This window comes from Vicugna pacos, chromosome 11 (genome assembly GCF_048564905.1).
Source record: "Vicugna pacos chromosome 11, VicPac4, whole genome shotgun sequence".
NCBI lineage: Eukaryota > Metazoa > Chordata > Mammalia > Artiodactyla > Camelidae > Vicugna > Vicugna pacos.
Window position 1 is genome coordinate 36,814,741 of NC_132997.1, and position 14,270 is coordinate 36,829,010.

Consider the following 14,270-nt stretch of genomic DNA (forward strand, 5'->3'; position numbering starts at 1 on the left):
AAAACATGGGTAAACTTTCATGACCCTGAATTTGGGAAAGGATTTTTAGATGTGACCACAAAAGAAAAATAGATAAATGGACAGCATTAAATTGTGAAACTTCTGTGCTTCAAAGATACCATCAGGAAAGTAAAACAACCCACAGAATGGGGTAAATCATATTTATAAGTCATATATCTGGTAAGGGACTGGAATTTAGAATATGTAAAGAATTCTTGAAACTCAAAAATAAAAGACAAGTAATTCCATTTAAAAATAAACAAGGACCTGAATAGAAATTTTTCCAAGGAAGAGATACAAATGACCAATCAGCACATGAAAAGATGCTTGACACCATTATTCATCATGGAAATGCAAATCAACATCAGAATGAGATACGACCTCACATTCATTTCATGCTAGGATGGCTGGAATCAGAAAGTCACAAGTGGTGGTGAGAATGTGGAGAAATCAGAACCCTCACACAATGCTGGTGGGAATGTAGAAATGGTACAGTTGCTTAGGAAAGCAGTCTGATAGTTCCTCAAACTATTAAACAGAGAGTAACCATATGATCAGCAATTCCATACCTAGGCATATACGTAAGAGAAATGAAAACATGTCAACACAAAAACATGAACGTTTATAGCAGTGTTCGCCATAATAACCAAAAGATGAATACAACCCAAATATTCGTGAAGTGACGAATGTCAATGGTGTATCTATTCCATTATAATGGAATATATTTTGGCCACAAAAATGAATAGATAAACACTTCTCCAGAGGGAATATATGAATGGCCAATAAGCACATGAAAAGAGGCTCAAAACCATTTGTCATCAGGAAACTGCAAATTGAAAGCACAGTGAAATACCACTTTACACACACCGGGATGGGTAGAATTAAAAAGACTTAATAGCAAGTGTTGCAAAGCACGTGGAGAATCTGGAACCATCATATATTGCTGGTGGAATGTAAAATGATGCAGCCACTTTGGAAAACAGTTTAGCACATATACTCCTAGGTATCTACACCAGAGTGATGAAATATTTCTACACACACACACATACACACACACACAAACTTGTGCACAAATATTTATAACAACATTATCCATAAGAGCCAAAAACTGGAAACAACCTAAATTCCATTCACTGATGAATGGATAAATAAAATGCCATATATCCATACACTGAAATATTATTTGGCATTAAAAAGGAATGAACTGTGGATACGTGCTAAACCATGGATGAACCTCAGAAACATTATGCTAAATGAAAAGGTCATTTCTAAAAGGGCTACCTATTGTGTGATTTTATTTATAGGAAATGCCCAGAATAGGCAAGTCTGTGGACACACATTTAGTAGATCAGTGGTTGCCTAGGGCTGAAAGTTGGAGATGAGACATGCGGAGTGACTATTAATGGTACAGTTTCTTTTGGGGGGTGAAAATATTCCAAAGTCAGATTATGGTGATGGTTGCATAATTCTGTAAATACATGAAAAACCTTGTCATTGGATACTTATAAGGGGTGAATTTTACTGTATGCAAATTTTATCTCAATATAGCCGTTTTTAAAAATAATAATACATGATCTGCTGTGGTTCATCTGGGAAAATGATCCATGGGCTATATCCAGCCTGTAAATGTGATTCATGGGTCATTGTGGAATTCTGGGTAAACAGGGCTTTGATTCTCCAGCTTTGCCCAGTCTTAACACCTGATAAAGCATCTTTCACCTACTCTGGCCTCTGGAGACATTTGAGATTAAGACTCCAAGAGAAAGGAATAGAAGGAATCTGTGTAACAGTCAGCTTGGGCTGTGGGGGCGGAGAGGGAGTTTTGGGGGAGTGATGACTGTTATACTTCCCACATATCCCTCTACAGTTCAGATTCTTACAAGGAATATGAAATATGCCAGAGTTTTTTCTCAATCCAGTAAAGCAAGAGAAGTGGAATAATGGGGAAGCAGACATGCTTGTAATCCATCCATTTTCACTTTATGTATTTGGGATTATACTGTATATACGACTTGACAGCCTCCTTGTTTCCCCTTAGACGTATAGCAGAATTGTGTCCCCATATTTTTACAAACAGTATTCTAGTTTTTATGCAATTTTATATAATTTATATAATTTCATTGTATGAATGCATCATTCTTTACTTAAACATCAGCCCTACTGGACATTTGGGAGGCTTCTAATTTTTTATTCTTATAAACAATGTGAAAACCTATCTGCAGATTTTTTTATGCATTATTAAGTATTTCCTCAGGATAGATGCCCAGAAATGAAATTACTAAACCAAATAGCATTAAGTTATTTGTATATATTGACAAATTTCTCTTCAAAAATCTTTAACCAGTCTTCATGATACATGCATGTGCTGGATACACATTTCGCTAGTACTTGCCATAGACCAGTAGTAGCTTTTATTTTTTTAACTTTTCTGACTTGTAAAAGCATGTCTCATCTCCTAGTTCCTTATCTTTCCCCTCCCCACTCTCAGGGTCCTACTGCTGCCCAGTGGTTGAGAAATCCCCACTGAAACCACTGATTGCAGCCCAGCCTCAAAATTATCTTTAGCTCTGTCCCCCTTTTCTTCCAAAATTTGTTATTTCCATAAAACAGAATGAAAAATGGGAAACAGAGCCACACACCTGTGGACACTTGATATATTACGAAGGTGCTGACAGTGAGCAGTGTGGGGCTATTGGGCATCAGTACAGAAGTGGGGTAGGGGAGGCGGAGAAGGAAAAAAAAAAAGAAGCAATTGGACTCTACCTCATGTCACTGAGAAAACTCATTTTTGGATTGAATAGACTTAAGTGTCTATTCAGAAGGCAAAACCTTATAGAAGATTCTTCATCATGACCTCAAGGAAAAAAAATAGATTTTTCAAACAAGACTCAGAACACACTAATCATAAAGGAAAAGAGTGAGCTCACCTGTCTCGAAATGAGGAACTTCTCTTTGCTACGAGGCACCACAAAGAGAGTGAGAAGACAGCTCACAGAGTGATGGACAGGAATTATTATTCATGATATATCAAGGACCCCCTACAAAAACAAAATCTGTGAGGATTGTCAATTCTGTAGGAAAATGGGCACTCCGGTCACCATACAAAATACAAGTAGCAAGTGTATAAAAAGCTGCTTAGCTTTCTTCAGTTTATATATATTTATTTTACTGGCAGTACTAGGGATTGAACCCAGGACCTTGTGCTTGCTAAGCACGTGCTCTACCCCTGAGCTGTGCCCTCCTCCATCAGCCTCATTCATATGAGCTGCTGCTACTATGCCCCCCTCCCCCCCACACACCCTAGATGGGCAAAACTGAAACAACGTCACAATACTGGAGTGTTATCTATTCTAGTACCTGTGTATAGCACAGGGAAATATATACAAGATCTTGTGGTAGCTCATGGTGAAAAAGAATGTGACAATTAATATATGTATGCTCATGTATAACTGAAACATTGTGCTCTACGTGGGAAATTGACACAGCATTGTAAACTGACTATAACTCAACAAAATAAAATTTAAAAAAATTAAAACAATACCCAAGTGTTAAAGATGGTGTGGAGGGGTGGAAAGGCTCAGGCACTGCTGACAACCTCTGTAGAACACAATTTTGTAACATCTGGTGAAACTGAAGTTACCTTCTAATCAATGGCCCAGAAATTCTCCTCCTGGATCCAAATCCACATGCCTGTGCACCTGGATACGTGTCCAGAGATATTCACGACAGTGTGATTTTATGAGAGCCCAAAAATGGAAGCCACCCAACATCCATCAACAGTAGACCAGATAAATAAATTATCATAAATCTCCCCTGCAAGGAAGAGCAACAAACTGCTGGGACTCAGGGCAACGCGGATGAACCTCACAAATCCGGTGCTGAAGAACAGAAGTCAGACCCGGGTCTGGCCAGTCCATAAAGTTTGGAATTATATCGTTTAGGCAAACTTGTGTAGCAGTGGGATAATAAACAATAGAAGGGAAAGTAAGTATCACAAAGGTGAGAAAACAGGGAGGCTGAGTGGGCAGGGGGACTGAGGGTACTGGTGATGTTCTGATTTTTCATCTGGCTGTTGATTGTACAGATGTTTTGTGCACTTCTCTGCATGTGTGAGTATTTGTGTGCATATATACATATATTGCATACATACATTTGCATAGCCTATTTCACAATAAAAATTTTTAGTGAAACTTTTATGTTTTTAGTGCCAGGTTTGGGAGATTAATCTGATGCTACTGGGTAATGTTAAGGATCTATGAATTTGCAATTTGTTGTAGAGTATTTGTGGGTAAGCTCTCAGCTCAGGCACCATATGATGTATTTGGAGACTGTGGTACCTGGGACAGTGCACAAGGTGTTGTCCAAGAGTCCTAAAGGGTTGGTGCTCATATGTCCCCTCCTTGACTTTCCTCCCTACTTCAACCACCCATGGCAAAGCCCCTCCAGTGAGTACCCCATGTGCTTCTGGCCTTGTGAAAAGAAGGAGTCCTAGACTGTGGTGATGTTAGACAGCTACCAGAGGATCAGGCTAGTTTGTGTCCTGTTAAGAGAGTGGACAGCAAGTCTTAACAGTTCCACACTAATTCAGACTAAGATGTGAATGGCTGATAAATTAAAATCAGTCTTAGAGGCATTTTGTCTTAACCCAGTATTTTCCAAAGTGTGTCCTGGAGCATTGGTCCCAAAACTTTCTCCCCAGAAAAAGGGTCCCATGGTAAAACAAGTTTGTGAAACTGTTCATCACATCCCCTTCCTAGAGGTAGGTTCACAATGCATATAAGCAGTGAGGATTCTGAAGTTCTGGGGTAATGGACCCCAGGTAATTTTTTTAACCAAGTGTTTCCCAAGAGAATTTGATGTACGATTCTTAAAGTCCTGCAGAATGAGTGCTCTGTGCAGCACACTTTGGGAAACACCCTTTTCCCAGGGAGAAGTGGATTCAGTGATGTGTTTGTTTTACATGGATGGGGCTTTTGGCAAGGTCTAGGGAGATAGGGCAGAGGGTTTTCTGGTGAGATAGTCTGTCCCTTTCTTAGATCTAAGCGTCATTTTTTCCTTCCTCCTTCTACTCATCTGCCCTTTTCAGACCTCCTTCTCTGCTTCCATTCAGGAAACACTGAACTTTGCACAGTCTGCATATTCTTAGAGTTCCTCTTTCACAGGAACGCTCAGGCTTCCAGATTAGAGTTTGGATGGAAATTAAGGACCAAGAATAGTCTCCAGTATGTCAGAAGACAGCAAGTCCGGCTGGCCCTCGTCACTCAACCAGCCAGGCAAGGAGATGGAGAAACTAACACAGGTCATAACCCAGTACCCGTGTTCCCTCACTGTGACTGTGTATACCTGTGCAGTACACACAGACACACACATGCATGCACAGAATGGATAGTGTGGTGGGGTTAATCTACATCACTTAATCTAATCGTTCTTTGGCTTACTGTTTTTTTCACTCATCATTCTGTTTTGAAGAGCATCCAGTTGACTCAGATAGATGCCGTCCTTTCATTTCAGCTTCTGTATATTGTGTGCATAAAACACCGTGTTCACAGGCTCCCCTGCTGGTGGATGTGTGGGCGGGGCTTTAATTTTTGTCTGTTACATGTAGCACTGCCAGGAGCTTCCTCCTACATCTGGTCTCCTGGTGCTCTTGTGAAATACGAGTGACTCTAGGGAGCATCCCTAGAAGTAGACACACAATGTTACAGACCACACATTGTTTTCTACATAGTGCTAACTGTTTTCCAAAGGAGTCTGCCAATGTCAGCCCTAGAAGCTGTTTCTGAGTTGCTATTTCTCTGCAGCATCATTGACCCACCTTGTACCTCAAAACATGTTCTTTCTTGTCAGTCTAATGTGTGTGAAGTAGCCTCTCATGGTTTCCCTTGTTCTTCAAATGCCACGTATTTCTTGCTTTAATGTGATAGTACCAGAACTTATTCAACTGTCTTCCTATTAATAGACTTCTAGCTTGTTTTCCATTTGTGTATTTGGTTTTGGTATTAAAAACAGTACTGCAAGAAACAACCTTGTACAAACATCTTGATGTACTGGTGCTTTTTAAAAAATTTTTTTTTAATTTTTAATATTTCTTTGATTCTTGTTTTCTTTGTGGGAGGTGAGGTAATTAGGTTTGTTTGTTTATTTAAATGGAGGGGCTGGGGATTGAACCCGGGACCTCGTATGTGCTAAGCAGACACTACCACTGAGCTGTACCCTCCCCCTAACTGATGTACTCGTACTTTCACTCCTGTCAGATTAATTTCCAGAACTCATATTGCTGGGTCAAATCATCATTTTTTATTTTAAGAAATACTGAGACAATTCCCTTCCCAAAACTGTATAGCAATTTTTGATCCCACCAATGGCCATATGAAAATATACTTTTACCCATATCTTCGCCAATACCTGATGACATCGCTCTTTTAAATTTTTGACAGTCCAGAAATCCTTAAGTGAGACCCTGTGGCTGTCTTAATCTGCATGCCCCAGACCTCTGCTGAGTTAAGCCTCTCTGCATTGCCTCATCTTTGAGTTGCCTATTTACATGCTTTATTTTTCTGTAGACTTATTAATCTAAAGGAACTCTTTATATATTAGGGTAATATCCTTATAATATATTTATAATGTATATCATTTGTCTTCGTCAATTTTGTCACAGATTTTAGGTCTTTATTTCCTTTACTGAGTGTATTCTCTTTCCTTTATAACTTTTGGGTTTCCAGCTTTGCTTAAGAAGGCCCTCTCACCCCAATGTTACATAAATACTCATATTTTTGTCTAATATTTGTATAATTTTTAAATTTTAGGCCTTTAATTCATTTGCCATGTATTTTTAAAATTTTTATTTACTTATTTATTTAATTGAAGTATAGTCAGTTGCAATGTGTCAGTTTCTGGTATACAGCATAATGCCCCAGTCATGCATATATACATATATTCATTTTCATATTCTTTTTCATTAAAGGTTATTACAAGATATTGAATATAATTTCCTGTGCTATACAGAAAGAATTTATGTTTTATATCTATTTTCATGCATAGTGGCTAACATTTGCAAATCTCAAAACACCCAATTTATCCCTTCCCACCCTCTTCCCCCGCCCTGTAACCATAAGATTGTTTACTATGTCTGCGAATCTGTATCTGTTTTGTAGATGAGTTCATTAGTGTCCTCTTTTTTTTTTCTTTTTTACATTCCACATATGAGTGATATGTCCCTGGTATCGTTTATTACATAGTACATTTCTTCCCACTGCTTTAGGATGACACTCAGGGCACACACAGCTGGTGCTGGGCGGCAGCAACGTGCGTGGGCCCTGAAGCTGATGCCTGCGCTCAGCTCCCGTGTACTTCCACTTACTCCAAGTCCTGTGAAAGTTGTTTCATCTCTCTGTGCCCCAATTCCCTCATCTGTAAAATGGGGGAAATAATAGTACTATCTCATGGGGCTTCTTGAGAGAATGAAATAGTTTAAACCATGAAAATGCACAGCCTAGTATTTGACAGAAAGGAAGCACTGGATAAAATATTAGCTAGTTTTGTATTATATTCACATGTTTTCTTTGGTCTGTTTTTCTACTCCATGGCCCAGTGCCTTCTTTTGGTTATCAGAACTTTCGAGTAAATGCTAATAGTTTCGTTATCTCGCTGTTCTTTTTCAAGTTTTTCATGATGAGAATTGCTATGAGTTACATGTAAATGTGTCCTGTACTAACTGGCATCTTAGCGATAGTCCATCTTTCCACCAATTTAGATCTTATGTGATGTCTTTCAGTAAGATTTTTAGTTTTCTTCATGAAGTTCTTTCACCTTTCCAGTGACTTTACACCAAGAGAAACTATAGCTTTTACCATTCTTAAGTGGGATATTTTTTTCCATTTGGAAATAAGTATTGCTGGAATAAAGATAAATTCTTGTTTTTTAATATTTACTTTGTATTGATATCTTAATAAACTATTTGTTGGCTCCAATTATTTTAAGTGAGTGTTTTTAGTTACCTAGTTATTAAATCATATTATGTAAATGATGGTGCTTTTGTCTTTTAGGTTACTTTATTTACATCCCTGCTAATTTTTTCTTATTCCTCAAACAAGTAACAGTAACAAGGATGAGCATCCTCTCTGGGTCTTGACTTGAGAAAATACCCTTGATATTTTTGTTTGTTTAATATATTTGCTGTTGTTTTCTGATGACCACTGGTCACAATATTTAGAAACTTCTTCGTTCATTCTAATGTCATTTTTGTTTGCCTGAACTTGCTAATTTCCTCAGAAAGCATATGTGGATAATATAATGCCTGAATCCGTACTTGTGCACCGCCCCCAAAATATTTCTCTTGCCTTCACTTATTCCTTGACTTGATACAAGATGCTTAAATGATGATCTAAAAAAAGAAAAAAAGTCTGTAAACGCTCTTTATGCCCGTGTTCAGTAGGACAAATGAGAAACCTAATAATGGTTTGGTTATTTTTCTCTTCCCGGAAGCTTGTGAGTTTCTGTGAGACTCTCCCCGCCCTTCTCTCTTTCCCTTCCCCCCGCTTCCCTCCCACCCCCACATTCTCCTCTTCGACATTTTATAATTTAACCAGTACAGATCTAGGAGTGCCTTTTTTCTTTTCTTTTTTCCTGCCTAGGATTTAGTCAGAACCTTGAGGTCCCTTCAGCCTAAGGAAGTTTTTTTTCTATTTCTTTGATTTTGTTTTCGCGTCTCCCAGGGTTTCATCCGTAGCTTCCGTTTCTTTGTGTGTTCGTGTTACATTTTATTCCATTTTGCCCAGGGCAGTGTCTGGCACATAGCAGGTGCTCAGTAATTAGTTATGAAATGAACAGATTTTGTTCCAAGAGACCAGTCAGATCTCACAGTAACTGTTACGCTCTTTTTCTGTTTTTCTCTGGAATTTTCAATTCAGAAATCATGTTTTGTGTTTGCAGAAAGTCTTTTTACATTCCAGTTGCATCTCTCTAAGCCTTCTCTCTCTCTCTCTCTCTTTTTTTTTAAGAAATTAAATGCCTTTTCTGCTTCCTTCCTGCTACCTGGCTGTTCAAATTGGTCTTCCCCAGGGGAGTGTGATTTTTTTCTTTTTTCTTTATCAGTGGGTGTGAAGACCTCTGGCCCCTGTGTACGTCAGCCTGTCTGGTTCACAGGCAACAGTGCCTGCAGGGGAAAGGACATAGGTGTGTGGTTTCAGCTGCCAGTGACAAGCCAGCTGGCAAACTATACTGTCCCCACGCGCTGAGAGGCCACCATCTCCTGAGCACCCGAGGCCAGCCACTTAACGCTCATAGGTGCTGCCACCCTCAGGAGGCTGGGGGATTGGCAGGAAGGTGGTAGAAAGGTGCTCCAAGTAAACTCTCCGCTTAAGAAAATGTGCATGCGTTCGCTGGCACAGCTTTCCTCCCTGGGCTCAGGTTTACACACTGAAAAATATCCAGCTCCGTTCAGCTCTTAAAATTCATTACAGCCCCTGGGCTTCCCAGTGGCCAGGAGAAAATGGTTAGTAATATTTAAATTGATTGTGGGGGGGTATAGCTCAGTGGTGGAGTGCATGCTTGGCATGCACGAGGTCCTGGGTTCAATCCTCAGTGCCCCAGTGCCTCTGTTAAGGGGGAAAAAAGTACAAAAAAAAAAAAAAAGGTTAAAAAATATTGATTTGACTAATGATAGTTAACTGACAGTTAATACTAGTGGGGCTCGCAGATGACTGCCTTGATTTTAGACATCTGTTGGAGATGCCTGGAATTGTTTTCTAAAACAAAGGGAAAACAATAGTTGATATTTGTGCCTTCATCCACATTTTTATCCTTGTTAATGTTCCAGCATTGATGTTAATACAATCAACATAAATAGAACATTTTCTTAGTGTGTAGGAAAAAAGAGCATTGTAACTAAACCAACAGTGAGGAATGTAAGATGCTATAATAGAAAACGCTTTTCAAAATGCGTTTGCTCTAAAGGTGATCATATCTAGGTCCTGTTCACCTTTAATGATCCTAAGGAAAGGCTTACTGGGCCAACAGGACACCTCGAAAAACAGTGGGAATTCTTGTGACGGGAAAAGCACAAGATGGTATTAAAGGTCCTCAAGACTTTTTAATGATCTAAACTCTTAGTGTTTCACTTCCCTCCCATAAGAGATGAAAAAGGACAGAACTACAAATACAAATGGAAAAGCTGAAATCCGTGAACGTAAATTTTCATTTTTAAACAAATATAAGATCATTCTCCCTGCACTAAAGAAACAAACAGGGTTTTGGTTTGGTTGGGTTTGGCAGTAAATAAAAAAAAGTGAAAACAAACAAACAAAGCCGTAAATGCCCAGCAATGCAGGATAAGTTTCCAGGACTCCAGGCTCTAAACATTTTGGCCAGAGAGTGCACGGCCTGTCTCTGATGGGAGCTATTTTGATTGTAACAACCTCTAAACTGGCAATTGGCAGCGGTCTGTGCCTGGAGGTCCCCGCCCAACTGCCCTGCTGCCCTGCGCACCCTGTGGGAACGCATGCGCACTGTACACCCCCACCCCACCCCCAGTCCACTACACACAATGCAAGGGTGCTGACAGCTGGTGGGAGATTGCATGTCCAGATCAGGTGTGGTGGGGCAGCCTCAACTACTTCTATCTCCAGTAATTGCCAAGGCAGATCTGTGCTGGGGAGACATTGCCCTTGCACGACACCTCAAATAAATGGGGTCTTGCGATGCTGTCTGCTCGCACCGGCGCATGCCTACCGTTCACCATCCCCCTGCCAGAAGCCCGGCCTCAAGTTAAGGGGTCTCGGTCTGCCCGCTGCAATGCTCAGGGCACAGCAAAGTGGGGTGCCCCCAGGCTTTGGGAGGCATCCCAGTACCTTGCTGGACACACACTCGGTTACAACGCGGTGACTCCATGGCGGGCACATCCTCAGACCACACGGGCAACTTTAAGCCTGAGGGGCCAACTCCAGGGCCACGCATTTCACCCAGTTTTCTTCTTTCTCATACTCAGATGGATGGAATGGAACCCTGGTTTCCCGCTGAGTATCGACGCCAAATGCCACAGGGATTTACCCCGAGACATCCAGTTCGATAGTGAGAAAGGAGTGGACTTCGTTCTGAACTACTCCAAAGCGTAAGTGCGAGTGAACTCAGCGCCTGGGGCCGGAGGTGGGACCCTCACTCCTCTCCTCGGGGAGCCTGGGGCTGGGGGAGGAGCTCCACTGGGCAACTCTTCCCAAATCGTTTGATTGTATCTTGGCCGCAGCATGGATCCTAAATGCGCAGTCGCAGGGGAACCTGCTTCTAAACAATGTTACAACCTGGAGGACTCCACGTACCAAACACAGTTATGTCCTCCGTCCAGAGTGGAGGTCTTTACAGTGGATACCCCATCTCCAACCACGGCTCATCCTCCCTCCGGCCAGTTCAAGGGCAGACAGTGTCCAGGCTGTCACCTAGCTGGCAGGGCGCTGCAGTAGTCATGGCAACAGGCCTGTGCTGGTCGCTCACACCCATCCCTGTCCATCTGTCACGACAATCTCAGGAGGCAGGCACGGTTCCTGTCCCTATCGGCAGTGGAGGATTCTGGGAAAAAAGGAAGTCAAATACCTTGTCCAGCAGCCCCTGCTGAGAAATGGCAGAGACCCGAGCTCTGTACTTCTTGGTGGTTGAACTACTGCATGGTTTTCAAAGATGCCATGGGTGCTTGTTACCAACGTGGAGCCCAGCCACACCCTGGAGCTGGTGGAGGAGCCTCTGAATCTGTACTCTGAATGCTTTAGGGAATTCTCACAATCATGCAAATCTGGCAAACCCTAAATCTGTGGTTCTGCCACCTGACCAAGCGTAGACTGCCCCAAGGAGCTTCAGTACCTTGGGGTGTCAGGCCCCCACCCATGGCCAGAGTGAGAGCCCCCCAGGGTGGGCCCTGGCCTTGTGTGGGCATCACCAGGAGGGAGACAGGTAGATAAGCACTAACCCAGCCAGTTTCTGTGGCAGTGTTTGCTCAGGTGCAGAGCTGTTCCCCTCAAGAAGGCAGGGAATCCCTTCACATCGGAAAAACCAGATGCCATTGTCTCCTTGCGGCTGCATCTCAGTGGGAGAGGGGCAGTGATAAGGCCTGATGCTTATCCAGCTTCTGCTAAGGGCCATTCTGTACATGTGGGTGCTTTCTGCACAGAACCTTCCCAGCAAGGGAAGTAGGGACCGTTCTGGATCATTTCCAGGTGAGTGAATTCGGGCGCCTCAGGGTCGAGGTCAAGGAATTTGCCTCAAGTCAGTTAGGCAGAAATGGGCAAAACCAGGATTTGAATCTAGGTCTCTTTGGGTCCAACGCTGGGGATTTTTTTTTCCCCTATTACAACTGGGATCGCCTGGAGAGAACAATTAAAACCAAACCACTGGATGAGTGATGCAGCAGTACCCAACCTCTGGTCCCTGGAAACATCAGGGCGATTCAGTGTCTCACTTCCCACCCAGAGGTGGGTGTTACTGAGTCAAAGGCTTGTGGCTTTAGTAGAGCAGAGCCCAGACCAGGATGGAACAAGAAGGCCCTGGTGAAAGGGGCAGTTTGGAGAGAAGACGGTAAGGAGAGAGAGACAATGAGGAGGGGATGTTATCTCAGAGGAGACGATAGGACTGCTTTGGGGAGTAATGCCACCTCTGCTCGGTAATGGTGGAGGGATGGATGATGGAGGGATGGGTGGAGAGATGAATGGACAGATGGATGGACGATGGTAGAGGGGTGGGGGTGGGAGGGTGAAGAGATGGTGGAGTGATAACTAGGCTGTGCCTTTCTCATGTCTGCTTAGTGTTTCTTAAGGTCATTGTCATCTTCAAATCTCAGGCACCTAGCACAGCAGCCACCACAGAATAGGTGCACAGTAAACTGTCAGAATGAATAGGGTGCAACCCAGCTGGCCATTCAGGGGCCTCTTTGTTGCCACCTCTCAGGCCCTCTACACACACACACAAACACACACACACATACACACACACGATTACCTGTTACTTCTCATATATCACCATCATGGCTCACAGCATCCGAGAGCAGCCGTTCTCAATCCTAACTCTACATTTAACGTTAAGATTCCACGCTGCCTCACCCCAGCCAGGCTATTAAGCCAGCGTCTGCAGCACAGGCGTGTGTATATTTTAAAAGCTCCCTGGGGGATTCCAACGTGCAAGCAGTGTTGAAACCACCGGTGAGATGCCTCCCTTGGCATCATCCTCCACCCAGGTGCCCGTGGGGTCATGTCCATCCCCTGGGGTCTCAGGTTACAGGTCCTCCTCTCCCAGCTCCGTTGTCTCTCCTTGGGACATCCAGGAACATTTTTCTGCCTGCTTCCCTGCATTCCATCTCACAGGGCAACTGGAAGTTCATTCTCAAGTGCATGTCTAGTTGGTTGGAGGCTTATTCCACAAGGCAAATATAATTCTTTGACTCTCCTACCTAAAATCCTTCAGCGATGACCCCAACTACAGGCGCCCCAGTCCAGCTCCCCAGCCTTCCCTCGGGTCCCCAATGCACAAGACCATGTAGCCTTGTGTGTCCAGAACTGGTTTGCAGGTCTTCCTAGTGCCCCCTTGTCTTGGCATCGCTGTTTCCTCTGCCTCAAATGCCCTTTCTTCCCCTCTTTTCCTAGCCCAGTCCAACCCACTAATTTTCAGGACTTGGGTGAGGTGCTCCTTCTCCCAGAAGCTCCTAGAAGCCCCTGGGTCTGAGTAAGGCCTCCCCCAGGGCTCCCCAATACTGCGCCACACAAGCCACCATTTCTCCAGTGACACCATAGCCCATCTTTCTCCCCATCTTCCATGTCACTTGGCCCCCTGAGCTGCAGACTGTTTGGCAGGAACCAAGCAAAGGAATCCTGAGATGGGCGCTCAGCCCCTCCTGGCAAAGCCCAGCTTGGGCGGTCGGCTGAGCACCAGCTCTGTTGGCACGGGGATCTGAGGACCATGAGGTCCTAAGAAGCAGAGAAGAGATGCAGCCTTTGCATTTGAGGGGGGATGCAGCTTAAGTCAAGGGGACTGGAGCTCAGGAAAGCAGCTCAGAGGGACCCCACCCCCACCTCCCCACCGGGAGATGAGGGGTGCACAGGAGAGGGCTCTGGGCTGGTGGTGGGTGATCTTAGAGAAGCTGTCTAACTTCTCTGAGCCGTAATGTCTTCATCTGAAAAATGAGACCATAGCCCCCACTTAGGTTGTTGTGCGAATATTAAGGGACCACATATATGTCAGCCCTGCACAGAGAAGTTTCTCCCTAAGGCCAGCATTAGTCTTCATCTATTTCTGGT

General features: G+C 43.2%; 1 protein-coding gene across 1 annotated transcript in view; it reads left to right on the forward strand.

Annotated features, from left to right (window-relative positions):
- The window catches only part of ALOX5 (arachidonate 5-lipoxygenase), a 49,556-nt gene that overhangs the window by 14,475 nt on the left and 20,811 nt on the right, over positions 1 to 14,270 (forward strand). The window contains exon 4 of the mRNA XM_072971123.1: positions 10,985 to 11,107. Within this exon, the coding sequence (XP_072827224.1) occupies positions 10,985 to 11,107 (123 nt within the window). The remainder of the gene's footprint in view (positions 1 to 10,984; positions 11,108 to 14,270) is intronic.